The sequence below is a fragment of the Tiliqua scincoides genome, chromosome 4 (assembly GCF_035046505.1).
Source record: "Tiliqua scincoides isolate rTilSci1 chromosome 4, rTilSci1.hap2, whole genome shotgun sequence".
In the NCBI taxonomy this organism is placed as follows: domain Eukaryota; kingdom Metazoa; phylum Chordata; class Lepidosauria; order Squamata; family Scincidae; genus Tiliqua; species Tiliqua scincoides.
In genome coordinates this window covers 138,281,381-138,302,299 of record NC_089824.1, presented here as the reverse complement: position 1 = coordinate 138,302,299, position 20,919 = coordinate 138,281,381, and the positions used below count along the sequence as shown (strand labels likewise).

The 20,919-nt window shown below is 44.7% G+C and overlaps 1 protein-coding gene across 2 annotated transcripts in view; it reads left to right on the top strand.

Annotated features, from left to right (window-relative positions):
* Window positions 1-20,919, top strand: part of LOC136647707 (calcium-activated chloride channel regulator 1-like) — a 48,002-nt gene that overhangs the window by 9,436 nt on the left and 17,647 nt on the right. The window contains exons 2-9 of one of the 2 annotated variants that reach the window (XM_066623412.1): window positions 4,611-4,681; window positions 6,447-6,631; window positions 12,051-12,191; window positions 12,918-13,068; window positions 14,285-14,393; window positions 16,228-16,396; window positions 16,515-16,736; window positions 18,251-18,475. In XM_066623412.1, coding sequence (XP_066479509.1) covers window positions 6,476-6,631; window positions 12,051-12,191; window positions 12,918-13,068; window positions 14,285-14,393; window positions 16,228-16,396; window positions 16,515-16,736; window positions 18,251-18,475 — 1,173 coding nt within the window. In that variant the 5' untranslated portion in view covers window positions 4,611-4,681; window positions 6,447-6,475. The remainder of the gene's footprint in view (window positions 1-4,610; window positions 4,682-6,446; window positions 6,632-12,050; window positions 12,192-12,917; window positions 13,069-14,284; window positions 14,394-16,227; window positions 16,397-16,514; window positions 16,737-18,250; window positions 18,476-20,919) is intronic. The other variant, XM_066623411.1, reaches the window with a different exon arrangement.

Here is a 20,919-nt window from a genome sequence, read left to right as displayed (position 1 = left end):
AAAAACTGTGCTTTTGGTTTTCCAGAAGCACAGTTTATAGTGTTGGGGAACCACAGGGAGGTTTCCCCAAGGTGGTCCTGGGTTGCACAGAGTGAGTAGGGAGGGCGGATTTTTGTGTGGGAGGCTCAGCAATAGCCTGCGGGGGGGGGGGGTGACACCATTGCAGACCTTTGCCCCAGGCATGATGCTGAGAAGGTCTGCTGCTGCTGGCCTAAACCCTTTACTGACAGCTGTAAAACTGCTCATGGGGTTAAAGTCACTTTTAAAATCCACTCCCAAACCTGGGTTACAAACTTTTTTGAGTAGGGCTCCAATTCACTGAAAATAATTGCATGAAGAGAAAAAATCCATATTTTTTCTGGTGTGCAGATACAGTGGTGAGAAAAGCTTTGCTGCTGGATTTCTGTCCAGGACATAACAAAGGCATGAGAATTTTGCTAGAAAAAGGTCTGCTTCATTCTAAATACATTTTTACACAACACACCTCCTTGAAACTACAATAGTGGCATTTATTTGTATACCACTATTTATCAAAGAAGTGCTGGTGGTAGTAAATGGGAATATCTCAACTGTATTTTCACAACAGCCCTCTGGGGTGGGTTAGGGTTAGAAAGAGAAGTTTGTTTATGTGATGCCATTGGAACACTGCATGATTTTTTGATTATGATCAAACTTATTCAGTCTCTTCCTTACTCTCATATTAACCTTTTTGAACACTTGGTGATAGTTTACAACAGCACTAATTGTGTTGTGCAAATTATGATATCACCATTACTACTCCTGTGAATTGCAATGTTGTACCATTCAACATTTCACAGTTGAAAATAGGGATAAGATTGTAATATGAAAGATGAGTGCCTGATTTTCACCTCCATCCCTCCGAGATATGCGCACTGTTGAAGGCTCTACTGTATCACTTGACTTCATTGCTTCTGAGAAAAAAGACACAAGATTAGAATGTAAAAGTTAGCAGTGGAGAAGTCACCCAATGAGGACAATGGGCAGAATATTAAAGTGAACTTGAAAGTGAGACTTAGACAATGTCCTCAGGTTAACTCAGCTGTAGCCTGGAGTGTACTGTGTAACCTGAGGTTATAGAGGTTGGCTTAACATATTCCTCTTGAGGTTCTTTTGGATTTTCAGATTATTTTTTAAATTTTTATTTAAACAGAAAAACTGGAGGTGCTGGTGGGGGCAGGATGCACGTCGAATTTCTCATTCATATTGCCCTGATATTCCTACCCCATCTGCTTTCAGCAATGTGCTGAAATCTGTCACTTCAACCACTCTTTTTTCATTTCACTGATGTAACAAAAAGCTTGCTCCGCTGTTATTCGAGTGAATGCAGCAGTGCAGAAAATGATCAGTTATGTATGTAACCCCATGATGACCCACCCCGTTCACATCACGATTCCCCGTTCCACCCTCAGAAGGAATCATGAGCAGCATGCCACGGTCAGACCACCAAGGAGGTAGAGAGGCATCCAAGATAGACAAGGCAGGAGGGGACAGGCAGTGCGAGCAAGGAGAGAGAAGTGGCAGGAGGGAGGGAGGGTTACCCGCAGCAGCCAGAAGTCTTACAGCCCAATCTTTTGCAGCTTTACTCAGAACCCTGAGCATCATTGTGGCCAATGGGGCTTCCTCAGCAGTAACTGTGGAGGATACTAGTGAGTGGACTTCACATTCATTCATTGCAGCCTCACACCATCCCGTTTGGCCAATCGATCACCCGCTCCATCCAAGGTGGACAAGAGAGCCCACTCCTCCCATGTCCTGGCTGCCCCTACCTTTTTCTGGTTCCCCCTCAATCTCATATGTACCCCTTCGCCAACACTCAACTTGTGTTGAGTTAAGCAGAACAAACTTCCTTCTGACCCAACAGAGCCTTGCCTGCTGCAAGACACACCAGGTATTAAGTCCCCTTCCGGGTCCCCTTCTGTGCCTCTTCCCAACAACCCATTTCTCTGGGCTGATCTTTAGGTTGTTCCTCCTATGACAGCTGGAGTTCAGCAGAGTGGCACTATTTCCACTCCAATTCCATGGGAGTTGTAGAACTAGAAGCAAAGGAGAAGGTCGAGCTGGTGTCTCAATTATAATTTCAAGAGAAGTAATTGTTAAGTGATCAGGTTAGAGATCCTGTTTTGCTATACACATCTCCTCTACTTTACCAGAGGAAAAAGAGGAAGGCCAAGAAGCTTCTTTTTAAAAGACTCCTTGGGTTTACCTTATGATAGAATGATAAGTCTATGCATTTCATAAAGCATGAACAAAAATAATTTCAAAGGGGGTAATTAGATCTACACTATGATGCAATAGGATCATCGTTTCAGTTGAAAGTTTCAGTTGAAGCAATATTCTTCTAATATTGCCAAAATACCAAAAAACCACTTCCCCATCATCACCATTTTTGAGAAGTTTGGATTTCTGAGGACCAAGCCGCAAAGCAAACCAAACCAGACAGTGCTGGAGTGTGTTTTTTTTATTGTTGCTGTAAGGGCCAACTCAGTACAATGGATTTTAGAGTGCCCGTTTCCAAACCTCTTTCTGCCCTTGAAAGTTCAAATCTCTCTTCCTCCCAGCCCAACAAACATACACACTAGCAAGTTCCATCACAGTGCAATCCTATGTGTGTATTTTCAGAAGTAACCAAGAAAGAAGAGCAGATCCCTGCTAAACCGGTGGGGGGGGGGAGGCAGTTAGTTTGGGAAAAGAGCATGGGAGGGAAGAGTTAAATATCTTCAGATCTGCACCAGTGACATTGCTGGTGCAAATACTGGAAGCCCCATGTAGCGCTGTCAGGCCTGGAAAGGGGGTTAGGATCCTGACTTGCCAATCATAGCCCCTTCAGAGAATCAGCTGCACTGAACAAGATACGAATGCACATTGTTAAGAAAATTGTGAACAGTAGCCTGCCATATGCACAGATCAACATGCTTGGAAAAATATTTTATAACTTTATTTATTTATTTTGGTGAACAAAGGCACAAGTAGGAACAGATCCGAGCAACACAACTAGACACTGAATGCAGCGAGGAAAGCAAGGCAGGCACGAAAATGCCAGGAGGCTCTCCATATATTCCTTGTATAGGTTCCAGAAACTTGAGAAGCATTGTTCCGGAAATGCCATGCTCCCCACCAGTTAAAGGACTGATAAAATGCTGGACATCCAGTGAGATTTACTAGAAGTCAAACCCTTGTCAGTTGTTAAGGTGGGAATTTTCAGGCTTCTGTTTCTGTTGCCTTGGCCATTAAAAAAAAAAGCAGCCTATCACATTTTGCAACTGTCTGTCAAGCAGGACTGGATGCAGGCATGAATTCTATTCACTCATAGGCAAGAAAGGATCAGCAGAAAAGGACTAACAGCCCAATCCTGAGCTGCCCGGACCGCTGGGCTGCTGTGGTGCCAAAAAGAGCTGCCGTGGTATCCTGCACACCCCGGGCAGCTGCCGGCACTTCCTCAGAAGAAGGGGACTTTTGTCCCCTTCCCTCAAGTAAAGGAAGGAGCCTCACAATGGGGCTACTTGATTCTGTAGCAGCTCTTGAGGCAGCATAGAATTGAAGCGTTCCATGTCGCTCAGGATCTGGTGGAGCTGATCTCCACTGATCCTGCCCCCTCCCACTCTGCTCCCTTCCCCTGTCATACTTTCCTCTCCCCATGCTCCCCCCACCTCCGCTGGCCCCAGAACACCTCCCCCTGCCTCCTCCTATGTCCCCACTCATCTCTCTGCCACCTGGCAGTCCAGGCGAATGCCGAGCAGTGGAACTTGGGCCCAGTGCCAGAGCTGACCCAGCGTGGGCTCATGCTGGGCTAGCTCTAACTCTGGAGCTGCAGGAAGGGCTCACAAATGCGCTTTATGGCATGTTTGCAACAGTGCGCGCTGGCATTAAGCCAGCGCGCAGGGCTTAGGATCAGGCCCCATGTTAATGCATGTTTGGTGGGGTTGCCCACATATTATAATTTGCAGGTTAAAATGTTAGGGAAGATGAAACAAATATATGAATAAATGCCCCAACTGGTCCCACAGTTATTATATTGGAATTTGCTGAAGAACTAGAAACAAAGGGAGAAACAAAGGCCTAATTACAGCCTTAGGAGAAAATCCCCCCCCCCCCAAAAAAAATTAATCATAATAAATGTCTAGTTTTTGTTTTTTTTAAATCCTCCTCTATAAGATAGAGGTGTGAAACAAAAGAAAGATAAAAACACCTTTTAAAAAGAGTCTTCAAGGGCGCAATCCTAAGCCCTTATGTCAGTGCTTTCCAGCACTGGCATAGCAGTGCCAATGGGACATGTGCTGCATCCAGCAGTTGGGTGTCACTCAAGGAGCCCTCCTCAAAGTAAGGGAACGTTTGTTTCCTTACCTCAGTGCTGCATTGCCCTTATGTCAGTGCTGGAAAGCACTGACATAAGGAGTTAGGATTGCGCCCTTTTGCCTTGTCAAAAGGATTGTCTGCCTTTTGCCTGGGTATATCAATGCATTTAGTTATCATAAAATATGAAAAAATAATATTCTTTTTTTTTTCAAAGGGGGTAATCTGGCCTACATTATACTACTATATTAGTTTCGATTTTCAGTAATATTGACAAAAGTACTTCCCCTTGATTGCAGTTTTTGACTGGTTTGGATGTCTGACAGGCAAGCCCCACAAAAACCCCAACTGAAGGATAAAACTGAGTGTGGTGAGTTTTCCTCAGTATTGTTGCTGCATGTGCCTAACTCAGCAAGAAAGTGTAGTAATGGGGATGGGAACAGACCACTAAAAAAAGAGAAACTGTGCAGTGGTTCAGTTTGGACTGTTAAATATAGCAGATGTGAGGAAATGAGTATATTGAGGGGGAATGAGGAACAAAAAAAGCTGTTTGTCAAATCTGGCCCAAGACAAAATCATGCCATGAGGAGGAGACGGAGACGAAGATAATAGCCTGCCTTCTCTTCTGCAACTTTGGAGGAGGAAGAGGAGGAGGAGAAGACAAAAGATGATGGTAGAGGTGGCCTATTTCTCCCCCCACAAGTGAGAAGATGTCAGCAGTGATGAACTTCTTTGCTTTGCAAACTAGCTTGCTGTCTTGCAGACCACCCCTCCCCTGGGCAACTCTCTGCTCCCTCTTACCTGTTTCTGGCTCTGGCCAGGGACGAATCCCGGGGGGGGGCATGGGTGCAGTCCCCCAAACTGTCTGCCAGCAGGGAAGGGCACCTGCTGGGTTGGGGAGCAAAACTGGGCGTCAGGGGAATGCCCACTGTGTGGGACACCAGCAAGATTGGCTGGAATGGACTGGGAATCCAGTCTACCAGCTGGGTCGACCTAGGCTCCCGCCTGGACTTAGAGCCCGGATCTACCTGTCAGGTAAACCTGAGCTCCCAATTTAACTTATGACGTCTGTGGCCAAAATTTGCTAGGCGAGAAGACCTGGGCTCCCACCTGGACTTGGAGCCCAGATCTACCAGCTAGGTAGACCTGGGCTCCCATTCCAGCCAAAGGCTCCAAGAGCAGGCAGAAGCCCAGGCCTACCCACCCAACAAACCTTGCCCAAGAAGGCCATAAGTTAAATCAGGAGCCTAGGTCTACCCGCCTGATTGACCTGGGCTCTGGAGTTGGTAGTGATCGTGCTCCCTCCCCCAAACACAAGCACTAGTCTGCCACATTGTTCTGAAATAGTACAGCACAGCAGGGCAGAAAAAGCAAGTCAGAACAAAGTGGAGCAGGGCTTCTTCCCGAGTCATTGTTCCACTTTCCTCTGCCACTTTGTTTCAGACCATAGAGCAGCAGAGGTGGGAGGAGAGATTAAGTTAAGGGTCCTGTCCCCATGTGAGGGGGCTGCAGAAGGGACTTATGGGTGCAAGACACCTGCCCAGTCATTTCATTACTAGCAGCTTCCTGAGAACCAAGGGGATGACTTGGCTCTGTGACTGGGAAGAGAATACTCAGGTACAATCATATCAATAGCTCAGGTCATTTCCTCATTCCAGAGTCCAGTGAAGGTCATGGCAGAACCATCTTCCCTAGCAATGAAGAATTCATTCATAAATGTCAAAGGATTAATATTTTCCCTACCCCTGTGGTGGAAAGGAGTCATAGCAACTCTCAACCTAACCAGGCAGTGATTTGTCCAAGATCCCCTCCACCTGAAGATTGCCCACCACCTAGCCAGCAATAAACACCAAATCTAGTGTGTGACCAGCATGCTGTATATGGTCAGATATTAACTGAGACAGGCCCATGATTGCCATGACACCAATGAAGGCCTGAGCTGACCCTGAGTTTGGTGGTTGATGTGGACATTGGAGTTCTCCAGGACCATCGCCCTCGGGCAGTGATTCTCAAACATACAATGGTTTTCTGTGTGTACGTGTGTATCAAACATACAATGGTTTGCTGTGTGTACGTGTATATATAAATGCCTGTTATTATATAAATAATTCTTGTGTTCCATTTTTTTCTCTCAGTGAGGCTGGTGTAAGAGAATCAAGAAAAGATGGTATTCAGTAGTTGGTTTCTTTTCCTGGTGTTGCAACTAGTATGTGAGCTGAATGGGACCATGGTCAAGCTGAACAATGGTGGGTTTGAAGACATCGTTATTGCAATAAATCCTGACCTCCCTGAAGATCAAAAAATTGTTGACAGTATAAAGGTGAGATGTTAAATAGCTGTAAATAGATTAAATTAAATGAGTAACTTAACCAATTTAGGGCTCAATCCAGAGAAGTACTTGGGCCGACGCAAGTCCCTTGTGCCGAGCCAGGAGGGTTGCAAATGTGCTGTAAGGCATGTTTGTGCCTCCTTATGAGTTGGCTAGGCTGGCACTTGGAGGCATGCCAGCCTGTGGAGGCTGACACAAGCCTCCTGGCCAACAGAGCCACCAAATCTTGCATCGGCTGAGCTCAGTTGACGCAAGACTCGGGTGGGCGGAGAGGAGGTGGGAGGGAGGTGTTTTGGGGCAGGGGGAGGGCGTGTGGTGGGTGGCCCTGGGGGCAGGTGGGGAGCAGGCGGTGGGACAGGGACCCAGCAGTTATGCCAGATCCCAACCCTCATTCCTAGGGAGTATGGAGCGGCTTCAAGCCACTCCTCTCTCCTCAGACTTGTGCCACCTCAGAAGGTGGTGCAAGTTCAAGGAGACCAATAGGGGCCAGGGCGCTTTACCCAGAGGTAAGGGGAAAAGTTTCCCCTTACCTCTGGCTGAGCCGCTTTGGGCCCTTATCATGCACTGGATATTGCGCAAGCCTCTTGGCTTGCCTGTTCCAGTGCAGGATAGAATTGCTTGGCAACCTTCAGTCTCAAAAGACTACGGTATAAGCCTACAGCACCCGGTATTCCCAGGCAGTCTCCCATCCAAGTACTAACCAGGCCTGCTTAGCTTCCAAGATCAGACGAGATTGGGCATGTGCAGGGTAACAGTTGCTGCTAGGATAGAATTGCGCCTTTGTCAAATTATTACATACAATGAAATACAGCTTGCATCCCGTGAACACGAATATATATATATTCAGGCTCCTTTTTGGAAACTCACTCTCCTCCCCCCATTCAGGTGTATGAAGCAGCCATGGAAGTCCAGGAGCCCAACTTTCTGTCCCTTGTGTGGTTCTAGGCTGGAATGGCAAGCCTCCCTTGGTCGGGGAGTGCTGTGCTCTGAGTTTTGGCTGTTAGATTTTGAAATGTCTCATTTTCAGACTCATTTTCTGATCATGCTGTCTTTGGCTGCAGCCCGCTGTACCTATTTTCAGTTGGTAGGTGATATGGAAATAAAGTAAATATTTTGGGATATGCTTGAGGGGCCACGAACAAACATTTTCCATTTTGAAACTGCAATTAATTGAGGTATCTTGGATTGTATGTGCATCAGATTTCAGCTTCCTACCTACTCGCAGTACCCAAATACCAGATAAGAAGAAAAACCCTACTGAGTCCAGCTGATGGCCATCTAGTCCACCATCCCTATTCCCACAGTGGCTAACCAGCTGGCTCTAGGAAATCCACAAGGAGATGGAAGGCATAGCCCTCTCTTTCAACTGGTATTCAGAGATATTCTGTCTCTGAAACTGGAGGTAGCATACAGCCATCAGGATTACTAGCAATTGATAGTTTTGTCCTCTAGGAAAGTGAGTGTAAGAAGGAAAGTGACACACTTCCTTCCCCCCGACTTTTGAAGAAGATACGTACGCATTTCTCCACTTCAGACATTTCTAGCAATTTGACTAGGTGCATGCCAAATTTCAGCTTGGCAGGTAATGTGGAAGTAACTCTGTTTATTCAGTGGTACTTGTTGTGCACGCTAACACAATGATGTAGTATTGTGCCACATGATGTAGTATTGTGCAGCTAACAATAGGGCTCCTACCTGTTTAAACTGGCCATGTGCCTTTAACAGCTGTTTTGCATATAAATATTGAGCAGGCACCATTTATCTTCATTCCAGGAAAAACCTTACCTGCCAAATTCCTGTGTGTTAAACAGCTGTTAAAGACATAAACAGAGGGCCAATAGAAAGGTGCCAGGAGCAGACATGTGCATTGAGCTGATCTGCTTCACAGAGGCTGGGATGTAGGGAGTGTGCCTGTTGCTTCATCTTCCCAAAGCCTGCATACAAGAGCCCCAGCTGAACATCAGGAAGAGTTTGCTGCAGGAAATGCAAATTCTAGAAAAACCAGATGCCAGGACTTGACATGAATGATCTTGACCTATCTCAGCCAAGGCCACATGTTTTGGAAACAACCGTAACCATTTGGGTGGATGACCAGTGCCAGGAACTAGAGAGTATGGTGCCTCCCTGTTGTGTCTGCTAGACCTCTCAGTGACTTTCAAAACCATCTACCACTGTATCCTTCTGAATAGCTGGCTGGAATTGTGTTTGACGGTTTAATGTGACAGTGGCTCTAGTCCTTCCTTCATGGATGGCACTAGAATGAAGTTCTGGGGAACTGGCTGAGATAGGGCTTGAGAGTTTAGTATTGAAGAGCTTTAGTCACAGGGTTCCATCTTGTTCCCCATGTTCTTCCCCATCTACATGAAATTGCTGAGAGAGTATGTCTGGGATTTGGAGTGCAGTGTCACCACTCAGCTCTTTCTCTTCTTCCCATCTTATGCCAGAGAGGCTGTTGAGGTTCCAAAATGCTGTTTGGACTTTGGTAATGGACTGGATAACATTGGCAAACAAATTGAAACTTCATCCATACAAGACCAAAGTGTTCTTAGCAGGGATGGGAACTTGAGTCATGTGACTCGAGTCTGAGTTGCAAAAATGTGTGTTTTGCTGACATAAGTACACTCAAATCAGGTGTGTCACTACCTCAGGTACTAACTCAGGTTTGAGCCACTGCCTGGGAAATGAGCCCCCATGTGTGCAGCCTCGAGTCTGTGTCTGGGTGAGCTTGCTTACTTTTGGGGGGGCACATGAAACACCTCATGTGGCCATAATTCAAACCCAGTGTCAGGAGCAGGAAAGTTCCAGCCAGGAGGCAGGGAAGGGTTAATGTTTTGCATTGAGAAGGAGGTGGGTGAGGTAGGCTGCAGTGGGCTCTCTTATCCATCTCTGAAGGAACTGGTGATCATTGGATGAAGGATGGGTGGTCTTTTTCCCCCACTCTGGATGAGGGAGGGCAGAAGGCGGAGCCCAAGGGGGTTCTTGCCGTATCATTGGCTGGAGAAGCCCAGGGAGGTAGAAGAAGGAGGTGGGAAGCCAGGAAGCAGTTCCTCATTTCTCTGGCTATTGTTTCCTGGGAGGAAGAAGCTGCCTCATTGAATGATAGGCAATGGGACTACTTCTGAGTAGAACTGTAAAGGATTTGGTTGTACTCCTAACATAAGCCTTCCAGCTGCTGCCATGCGACGCTTCTCCCACTTGCTGCTTCTGTCCCTCCCGCTGCCCATCCTGCCCCCTCACCTTGCTGAGCTAGTACGCCTCCTCTCACCCTGTAGATTCATCTGTACTTGGCACCTCTTTTGAGGACAGAATTGGGAGTTGTGATGTGAATGGGGGTGGGTTTGTGTGTGGCTGGGGTTCATCAGGAACCGATTTGCGCATTCTGCACTACAGCCTTCACTTGGAGAACAGCAGAGCTTTTGTTTACTGATGGGATGGGTGAGGACATGTTTCTGACACAGGCACACCCCCAACCAGGAGCTCTGTTTTTCTGCAGAGCTGTGCCTGACGCGTGTATCAAAAAGGCTCCTGACTTGAGTCAAATAAGAGTCCCTAAAATGCTAATTTGGAAGAATTTATTATATATGATATAAGAAATGCATAAATGATTATAAGAGTCAGAAGCAGATGGAAGAATTGTTCTATATGTGGTCACTATTTTAAAAAATGTAATTAGAATGGAGAATAGTAAAAGAATTGATTATAAGAGATTGTTGATTTTGTCATATCTTGGTAACTAGATTATCTTTACTTTAATATTAATGAGCAATTGAAGTTAGTTTATGCTTGATAGAAAGTGAATATTTGGAAAATATAGTATAGGGCATTAGGAAGAACCTGTCGTACATGATATAAATAAATGGATAAATCAATAAGAGGTAGAAGTAGATGAGTAAGTAGATCAGGAGGTATAGTATGATTAATTAGTAATGGTATATGGTACTCAGCACTCCTAAATGTATATGTTTGTATTATTTGTATTGTTTTCTATTGTGTGATGCCTGTGTGTGTTAATTTAAAAAATTAATAAAAATTTTTTAAAAAGAGTCCCTAAAATGCTCTGGACTGCTCTTGACGGCCCATGCATGTTGGCTGAACTCGACTCATGAAAGTTGACTCATGCATGAGTTGAATCAAAGGAGTTGGGGACTTGGGACTCAAATCAAGTCCAGCTGTGGTGGATTTGCACATCCCTGGTTCTTAGTTAATAAAATTGCTGATCAAGAATTAGGGATTCAAGTCTTTCCTGAATGCAGTTACAATCCCTTTGAAAACAGTTCTGAAGGTACTCCAGTTTCTGGCCTTACACCTCACCTAAATGGTCAGATGGAGGTTGCAGCCCAGAGTGCCTTTTCCCAAATGAGATTGGTGTGCCCGCTGTGGCAGCTTCTGAAGAAGGCAAATCTGACACAAATATAGGGTGCAATCCACAAAATGACTTGGGCTGGTGCAAGTCACTTGCAGTGCGGTTGACTAGAGTATATGGATTTTCTTTGAGAAGTACCTGGAAGCTTCTAGTGGCCTAATATTTTACAGCCAGAACACTGATGCGTAGGACCAGGGTAATTTAAGGATCACTTTCTCTCATAAGAGCCTGCTTGCTTATTAAGATTTTCTTCAGATGCCTTCCTCCATATCCCATGAATGCATGAATCAGACCCTGCCAAATGCCCTCCAACACCTGAGGCAGCCAACAAAGTTCTGCCCTCTCCACGTTGTAGAGCGCATCATAATTTTGTGCTCCATCCTCATAGGTCTTCCACATATCCCATGAGGTGTGCAAACTGCACCTATTTCCTCTGAACCTGTTTTTCCCTCTCCTTTGTCATCTTCCTCCTCTTTCTGCTTCATAATCTTCCACCTTTTTTTCTTCCATCCTTACCCGGGTCAGTGGGCTGGTCCAGTGCCAGCACTGCTTGTGGGGCCACTGCAGTCTCCCCACTGGTGCTCCTGCAGCTTCACAGGCTGCCAGTGGCCCTTTTGTTTCTACCATAAGGCAGTCATTGCTGGCACAACACTTGTTCGGCCAGCATGAGTGTCCAAAAGGATTGGGCTGCAACTGTGGTTTGAACTATTTTTTGTTGGGATGCAGAGGGGAGCCTTTTCTGTAGCTACAGGAAAGTTGTGGAATATTCTTCCAGCAGAGACTTGCCTGCCCCTTCTCTGATGCCTTTTAATCACTATACAAAGACATTTCTTTACCACCAGATGTTCAATATTGGATGAATTGTTTAGCTTCCTGATTGGTTTTATGATACCCTACAATTATTATTTTTTTACTGATTATTGTTATTTTAACTACTGTTTTCAACCACCTTTCTCTCTGTTCCAGAAAATGACCTATAAATGTTTTTAAATAAATAACATGAACACAGCTTTAAATACAGGCTATGCTCTCTTGTCTTCCTGTTAGGACATGATTAAAGAGGCATCTACTTTTCTGTTCCAAGCCACAGAGAATAGATTTTATTTCAAGACTGTTAAAGTTGTCATTCCTCTGACATGGACATCCAAGCCTGAATATAAAAGACTAACTATAGAATCCTATGAAAAGGTGAGTATAGAAGAGTATACAGTCAGCCCTTCTCATCCAGGGTTTTCTATCCACGGATTTGACTAATTGCGTACTTGACTAACCGCTGTCAAGAAGGGCTCTGCAGATCCATTAACAGGATGGCAACTGGCTAGGAAGTGGCAGATCGGGACTGGGAAGGAGGTGGCTTTGGCAGCAGTGGCATCCAACAAATCTAATCCCCCTTCATGGGCCCAATTTACTTTCCAAAGTCCATGTGAACAGCGATATTGCTGGTGCATGTCCAAGTAGACTCACCAGCCCAGCAGGGGCTTACCCCAGGGCAAGGGAACAAGTGTTTCCTTGCCTGGAGATGGCCTCTGAAGGCAGAGACTTCCCTGTGGAATGCAGCAGATGTCCCATTGGCACAGCTGCATTGCCATGTGGAGAGTTACGTTGGATTGGGTTGAAAATCTTATTGAACTCAGTGGGACTTAGTCCTGAATAAATGTTAACAGAACTGTACTGCACATACTTTTCAAGGCTATCCTTTACGTGTTTACTCAGAAGTATGTCCCACTTTATTCAGTGGGGCATGTTCTCAGGATAGTGTGCATTAAACTGTAGAGTAAATGTTCTTATGAGATGTGGTGCTATTCAGTGGGGCATGTTCTCAGGATAGTGTGCATTAAACTGTAGAGTAAATGTTCTTATGAGATGTGGTGCTAGCTATTGGTGATCATTAAACCAAGTTCTGCTGTATTTTAGGCTGATGTCATAGTGGCAAAACCTTTCCTAAAACATGGAAATGATCCCTACACATTGCAGTATGGAGGATGTGGACAAAAGGGACGCTACATTCATTTCACACCTTACTTCTTGACAAATGATAATGCAGTCGAAGTTTACGGACCACGAGGTAGTACCAACAAATTAAAATTAATTTTTCCTCTTTTATTATTAAAATAGTAAATAGTCAATATTTGGAAAGAAATTCAGAATAATATGAGCAAGAATATGAGCAAGAATGAGCAAGAATATGAGCAAGAATAATATGAGCAAGCATTTGGAGCTTTATTTTACTCAGCAATTTCTCTCTAAAGGGCTTTAAATTTAACTACAGAACTATCCATATATCCACGTTTGGTTTATCAGTACATTTTCAAGCCATTAAAAGCACTCTCCATGCAATTGGCATAATTATTTGTTACCTTATTTTGGACTTTTCAGCAGGTCTTCCATCCAGGTCCTAATCCAACCCAGTCCTATTTAGTCTCAGCAAGGTTGGGGTGTGTGTTATGCACCTTCAGACCATGCTCTGGGATTCAAGATGAGCACTTCAGTGTAGTGCACTTGTGTTCCCGTGCCATGCTTTAACAGGAAGCCATTAATAATGGACTTAACATGTACACAGCTAAAGGAAGCTATCTTTACATCCAGGTGTGCCCCTGTATCTGCAGGGGATCCATTTGAGGGATCCCCCACCGATACAGAAACTGCAGATATGGAGAAAACCTATTAGTAGTGGCCCCTGCACTCATTAGCATTTTTAAAAGCTTACCAGCAAAGTGTTTATTACTTTAAGCATTCAAGCTTGTAGCGTGAAGTGGGCAGCCTGCCAGCAGCCTGAAGAGAATAGAATGCTCAGGTGTTAACAGGAAGCAGTTAACTTCCTGTTAACCTTTGATCTGTTCTCTTCAAGCATTCAGGCTGCCAGCAGCCTGCCCACTTTGAACTATAAGCTTGAATGCTTATAACAACCTATAAAAACATGTGTCCAGTAATACTAATGGGCGCATGTGAGGGTCGCCTGGCAGACCCCAGATTCATGGATCTGCAGATAACTGAATCGGCCAATACCGGATCTGCAGATAAGGGGGCCACCTGTATGTATATTTTGAGGACCCAAAGCATAGTTTCAGCAACAGGATCACAAGTCTTAGAGATATGGGACTGCTTGTATTGAAAAGTTGGCCATCCCTGTTGTAGCAGCTCAGTTGTTGGTGTGATTGCATAGCACATCTGGTTTTATTTTAGAACTTACCTTTTGGAAAATGAGATCAGCCCCTCATTTGCTATGTATTGAAGATGTAAATCACCAAATTACAGTTAAGCTTGTTCCTGGTGTTCTGCAGGCAAACTCTTTGTCCACGAATGGGCTCATCTCCGATGGGGTGTCTTTGATGAATATAACAGTGATGCACCTTTTTATGTTACTGGACCAAATGAAGTCAAAGCAACAAGGTACGCTCCTAGCAGTTGAAGATACACTTTAAAACTATTTCACTGGTGGCATTTGTTTTGGCTTTTTAGGTTTGCAGTGGTGTAAATGGTTGTCCAGAGGACTAAGTAGTACTTTAGTAACCGATACAGAACTTTCTGCATTTCACTTGAGACACAGATTTGAATTTAAACAATTGTGTTTTAAGATCTGAGCCACAGTCAGTCCACAGCCATTGAGGAATTGTGTTCTCAGTTTGGATTTAATAGGCAATAACAATTGGCAGAAACGTCAAGAAATGTAATTTCTGAAGCTAGTATCTTTGATAGATTTCATCAATGCATGTAGAACAGTGGTTCCCGATTGGTGAATTGGAACCCACCAGTGGATCACAACCTGATTTTTGGTGGGTCGTGAAACAGACAAGCTGATAGCTGACAAGAAAAATGTATTGATCCCTATGGAAACTGAAACAGAGCAGCACATGTGTGATTACTCATGAGTAGGCAAATGTGCCTTGGTCCATTTCGAAGGGAAGACAGAGGGCAACATAATGCGACCAGAATAATTCCAATCAAATGAATGCAGGCCCAACAAACTTGAGAAGGCAGTCGCTACCCCCAAGCTGACAAGGAAAATCTAATGAAAGTGAAACTGAGCACCATGTGCATGTTACTCACAAGCAGGCAAATGTGCCTCGGCCACCAGAATGGTCTCGATCCAATCAACATGGAGCTCAACAAATGCTGCAGAAGGCGGTTCCCCCCCCATACACACACACACAGTAAAAATGATTAAAATGGCAAAGCTGAACTTTTTTTTTAGTCTCATAAAGCTAGGTGGTTCATGATAGAGTGTTGTTTTAAAAACTGGGTCCAAGTGCTAAAAAGTTTGGGAACCACTGATGTAGAATGTAGGATCTGCTTGTGTTTGCATACATTTAGATCAGGAGTGGGCAACCCCGACCCACGAACCATTTGCAGCCCTTGGGGACCCCAGTCCAGCCTGCAGGGAACCCCCAGTCTCCAATGAGCCTCTGGCATATCGGAGACTGTTGGAGCCTGCACTGGGCCGCGACTACTGGTCATGACCGCCAGACACGAGCTGCAGTCCGAGTTAGAGCAAGGCCTTTCATAGTTTCCATGTGTTTTCTACTTTTCCCTGGGCATTATTTTAATTCCCCGCCCATTGCCTCCAAACAACTTATCTCTCCATGTGTTTCTGGCTTGGTCTGCATGTTTTCACTGTGCAAGAGGTGTGTGGCAAAGAGTTCTTAGTTCTCTTGTGGTTCTACAAGCCTGTATTATAGTTCTCATGTGTATTAATAATCAGCTCAGTAAAATTCATTCATTCATATGTTCTGTCTCTAATATATTCATTTATGTAAATTTGTGTAAATTTATTCAAATTTGAAATGTAAATTAATTTTTTATTGCTTGCCCCAGACAGTGTCAGACAGATGATGTGGCCCTCCTGCCAAAATGTTTGCCTATTCCTAATTTAGATCACTGGTTTAATAGAGACATCATCTATGGCAGCTTTCTGCATAAGTTTAAGCTTGCTCTTAGCCTTTACATAATTCCTTCAAACTTGGCATTGTCTCCAGTTGTCAGCACAGTTTCATTATCTGGCTTTCTGGGAGTGTAGGATTGAGGATGGTGCCTGGGAAGGAGGCTTGATGGATATTGGGTGCATCTCATTATAGCAGTGGTGTAGCGCTACTTTGCACCACTGTGGCTGATGTATATTACCAGGACCAAACGCTTATTAGTCACATGTTGTATTTATATCGTGGGGGAATAATAATTTCTGTACTGTTTTGACTTCCTAACAATACTTGCTTTTTATACTGTTTAGATGCTCAGCTGCAGTTACTGGTGTAAATTTATTTCGAGAAAGCACAGGGAAAACCAGAGAATGCCGAATTAATCGCCAAAATGGACTGTATGAGGCTGGATGCCAGTTTGTGCCAGAAAGAAAGCAAAGTGCTCCAGCATCCATAATGTACATGCAAAGTCTACATTCAGTAAGTATTTCTAATGTCATTTGAGAGGCTATGAGTCTTATTTCAGTTCTTGTATGTCCTTCTAACCTATCTTCCTGGTTTTTTTGTTATTTTTTGTTATTTTTAATTTTTAAAAAAGGTTACCCAGTTCTGTAACCAAAGTAACCATAATATCCAGGCCACAAACATGCAGAACAAACTGTGCAACTACAGGAGCACCTGGGAAGTTATCATGGACTCTGCTGACTTTGCCAGCTCGTCTCCTATCGCTGCCCCTCCACCTGCCCCCACCATCTCCTTGCTGCAAGCACAGGACAGAGTTGTGTGTCTAGTACTTGATGTTTCTGGGAGTATGGGCTTGGTGAGTCTGTCTTTTCCATTGCTTGTTTTCAGAGAATTTGACATTTTGAATGATGAAATTAAAGGAGTTCTGAGTCAGCATCTCTGTCCTATACCAAATACTGTGTTTGACATACTGAAGTCAATGTTTGTCCTTTCTAATCAGGTATGTCAGCTTATACATTTACCAGATTACAATCACAGGTTCAAATAGGAGAGAATCTAGTGACATCCACCCATCTACGCATATTGTGTAGTAATATCTCCTAGAATGCTGTGGATGTGTTCCAGGACGTGTTCCCACAGAGAACATTGTGTGATGCAGAGCTTGAGGAGCTGAACACTGTTCTAATGTAATGTGTTGACACTACTGTACTCAGTAGTGCATTAGGTCAGAGCCTGCTGCATCATTGCCCACTGCTTCAGCCACTCCTCCTACATAGAGGCAGTGGAAGAGGAGAGGAGCTGGTCCCTGGAGGCTGAGCCGAGTTGTGACTCACCCTTGGGAACTCCGGGCTTCTTGCTGAAGAAGGCATCTAGGGGTGGCTGCCTTGCCCACCGTTTCCTCTCCCAGAGCATTTCCTGGCAGCAAGCAATGAGCCCCACATAGGCCAGAGTGCACTGCTCTTGTTGGAGCAGCGTTAGCCAGAACATGTAGTTCCTGTTGGCTGAAAGCAGAGCACAGACAGCTGTATTGCTCAGCACCAAACTTCAGAATATTTTAAATGAATTTTAGCCTTTTTCTTTTTTGTAATGCTGTAAGAATTACACTCGGGACACGGCATGCTGGTGAGGTTGTTCAGGCAGCTCTGTTGTTGTTATTAAGAATATTTATATACCACTTTCAACCAAAGAAGTTTTCAGATTCCATAAGGAATGAGATGGCTGCATATCGCAAAGGGACTGATTATGCATTTGTCTATATCAGTGGTTCCCAAACTGGTGGGTTGTGACCCCACTAGTCAGGGAAGCACTCTGCTCTGGCCCCTTAAGCAGCAGGGGCAGGGGGTAGGCAGCAACACAATCCCCAGGCTCACACTGTTGCCGGGGCTCATTGGGTTTCTTTTTATTTACCTTCCACAGCATCGGCCTCCAGGGGGAGTGCAGGGAGCCCCACGGAGTCCTCTGCAGGGCTCCCCAAGCCTCTGTAAGTCTGAAAAAAGCATCTGGAAACCACTTCCAGTTTCACGATAGGAAACCAAAAGTGGTTTCCAATCGCTTTTTTTGCACTTACAGAGACTTGGAGAGCCCTATGGAGGGCTCTGCGGGGCTCCCTATACCCCCTGGAGGTCACCACCCCTGGAGGTAAACCACCCCTGAGCAGCACCAGCAGCTGTGAAATCTTGGGAATTGTGTTCCTGCCACCCCTCTCCCCCCTGACAAGGACTTTGGGAACCACTGGTCTATACTGTATAGGCATATGTGTTTATCAAGCTGTATATTTCCTAATGCGATGATCTACCAGAATTGTCATCTTGCTGTTATCATTGCTGCCTTTCCTGAATGGCATTGCCAACGTTTCTTCTGTATACACAGCATGATCGCATCAGTCGACTGAGGCAAGCTGCAGAAGTCTTCCTCCTTCAGATCATTGAAACAAACTCCTGGGTTGGAATTGTCACATTCAATAACAATGCACAAACCCAGAGTAATTTGCAACAAATCGTTGGAGACAGTGTTCGCAATTCTCTTACAACGCATTTGCCTACCGTAGCAGATGGGGGAACTAGCATCTGCTCAGGAGTGCATGAAGGATTTCAGGTAAAGAAGTACATTTTCCCGTTACTTTTATCCCTTCCTGATTATGCTGTTTATTTTCTAGTTAGGAAAATTCTTTTTGAACTCAATTATTGGAAAACCAGCCCATTTTATTACACTGGCTTCTGGAGCTGCAGACATCTGAGTTATGGACAGCTGCGTCACTGCTTTTGCCCAGGTTCAGTACATCCTTTATGGTGGTTTTGCACAAACATGATAGGGCTGGCAAGAACCAGCTGTTTCAACCTCTGTACATTCCAACTTCCATACAGACCTCCTGAACAGAACTGGTACATACCTAGGGAACTTACAGCCCAATCCTGTGGGCCTGCTGCACCCCTGGAACTTGTGTTCTGGGAGTGTAGAATGCTTTGATGTGATCACAAAACATGACCCACCTTTTTGCACAGCTGGGCAATCAGATAACAGTGCCTTTTCTGGTGCCCCAGCACAAATAAGGCTGTGGTGGGGGGTTGGCCATGGGTGGAGAGGGCGAAGGAGTAGGAAGACCTTTCTGGGTAGGGAGGGGGTAAGGAAATGGGGCGGAAAGGAGGCAGGATGGGGTGGATCCAGTGGCAATGGCATCTGCCAGATCTTATCCCCTCTGTAAACCTTCCCACTCATTCCTCTTTTCAGACATACACCACCAAAATAGGTGGCATATGTCTGGGGAGACCTATTGGCGATCACGCAGCCTGCAAGGAGATAAGTACAAAATGTTTTCACTTACATCTTGCGGGCTGTCCAATCACACACCCACACCATAGGATGCAAGTGCACCCTTTTTTGACATGGCTGCTTTGGCGCTGGGTGAGATTGGGCTGGTAGTGTTCAATACTATTTGGAAGAATCACTTTTTTTCCTGGGACAAGTTGGGGATCTAATACAAGCAGACTCCCAGCTGTTAACCTTACCAAGCTCCATTTCTTTGTTTCAAGAGCCATCCAAACAGTAGCAGTGCGTGAAAAAAATGTTCATTGTTCATCGGAGAGTGCGTTTAGATATATGTACCATGACTGGCTTACATATACTTCATGGAGGAAACAACAAATGGATATAGTGGCTTTGGAAGCTCAGGCACTGTAGTATGATGGGCCAGTGTGAGCATTTTAAGTGCTAACGCGTTTCAGTGACGTCATCCGATCATTTCCATGCTGATCTTTGAAGATTTAAGCATAGGTGTGCTACAAGATGCAAGCTCCCATTCTCTCTTGGTGGTTCCTGAACTGCAGGAACACTGCAGTTGAACACTGCAACCTCTGCTACTTATTGTCTCCCTGCAACCAGTACTGCTGCACTGAAGGCCATCTGTACTTAGGATAAACGGATGCCTAGAAAGGCAATAAAAGATCCTGAAAATGCACATAATGGCATGGGTGGCGTGTCACTCCTGATCATCGCTAGGGGAGAGGAAGCATTTTTCTAGCAACAATATATTCCTCCAACAACCTTTAATGGCATCACACATAATAAATATACAATCACAAATATAAACCCACAGTAAAGGTACACAAGAACGAAACCATAAGGAATTTGCTTGCTCAAATACACCAGTCAGGGCTGCCTTAAACTGTTAGAAATACGTAGAAACTTTTGCAAGAAACTCGGCAACAAGGATTGTAGTTTCTTGCGAAAAGTCATATAAAAGAAACGCTGCGAGAAGGTTGGGGGGACCAGAATAACTGGAGAGAACAGGGCCCAGAATAGAGCAGCGAAGCTTACTAAACACAGGACAAACGCAAAGAATATGAGTGACAGTATCAGGCTCTATGCCGCAATTATTGCAACGCCTTTGGTCAAAAGGTACCCAAGTATATCAACCGTTCAGCACTGCAGAGGGGAAAATATTTAGCCAGGCTTGCATGAAAGAATAGCCATTGGCAAAAGAGGGGAAAATTCCGTAGTAAATGGGGGAGCATACCCGGTTCAGGTTAGAGGATAGCCATAGATGTTCAGATTCCCAAAGTCTTTCGTAAATGAGGGATAGCGCCTGATTAAAATTACAATTAAAAAGAGAGTCTAAAAGAATGCCTATAGAGGCTAATTTAGATATACAATGCGCAGACCAGGAGGATTGGAAAGGGTCTTTAAGAAAATGAACAAGAAGGGAATCAGGGTCAGTCTTGAAGAAAAGACGTAACCAGAATTTAAAAGTAGATTTCCAAGCCATTGTTGAAGGGAGATGTGCACCCAGCTCAAAGGAAAAAGTAGATAGTTTAATGTAGTTGGGGACTACAATGTATTACTGTGTGAATGCTGGGAAAGTGTGACGTCCCGTGTAACAAAACCAATAGCTTGGGGAAATATGATTGGATCCACCAACTGAATGACTCTTCGTTAGTTGTAAGCTCCCACATTCATTTCATCTGGTTCTTCAGGCTCATCATTAAGTACTAAGGAAGAGTTAAACAGTCCAGCTCAGAATTAAAGCATCTGCTCCCTCTGCA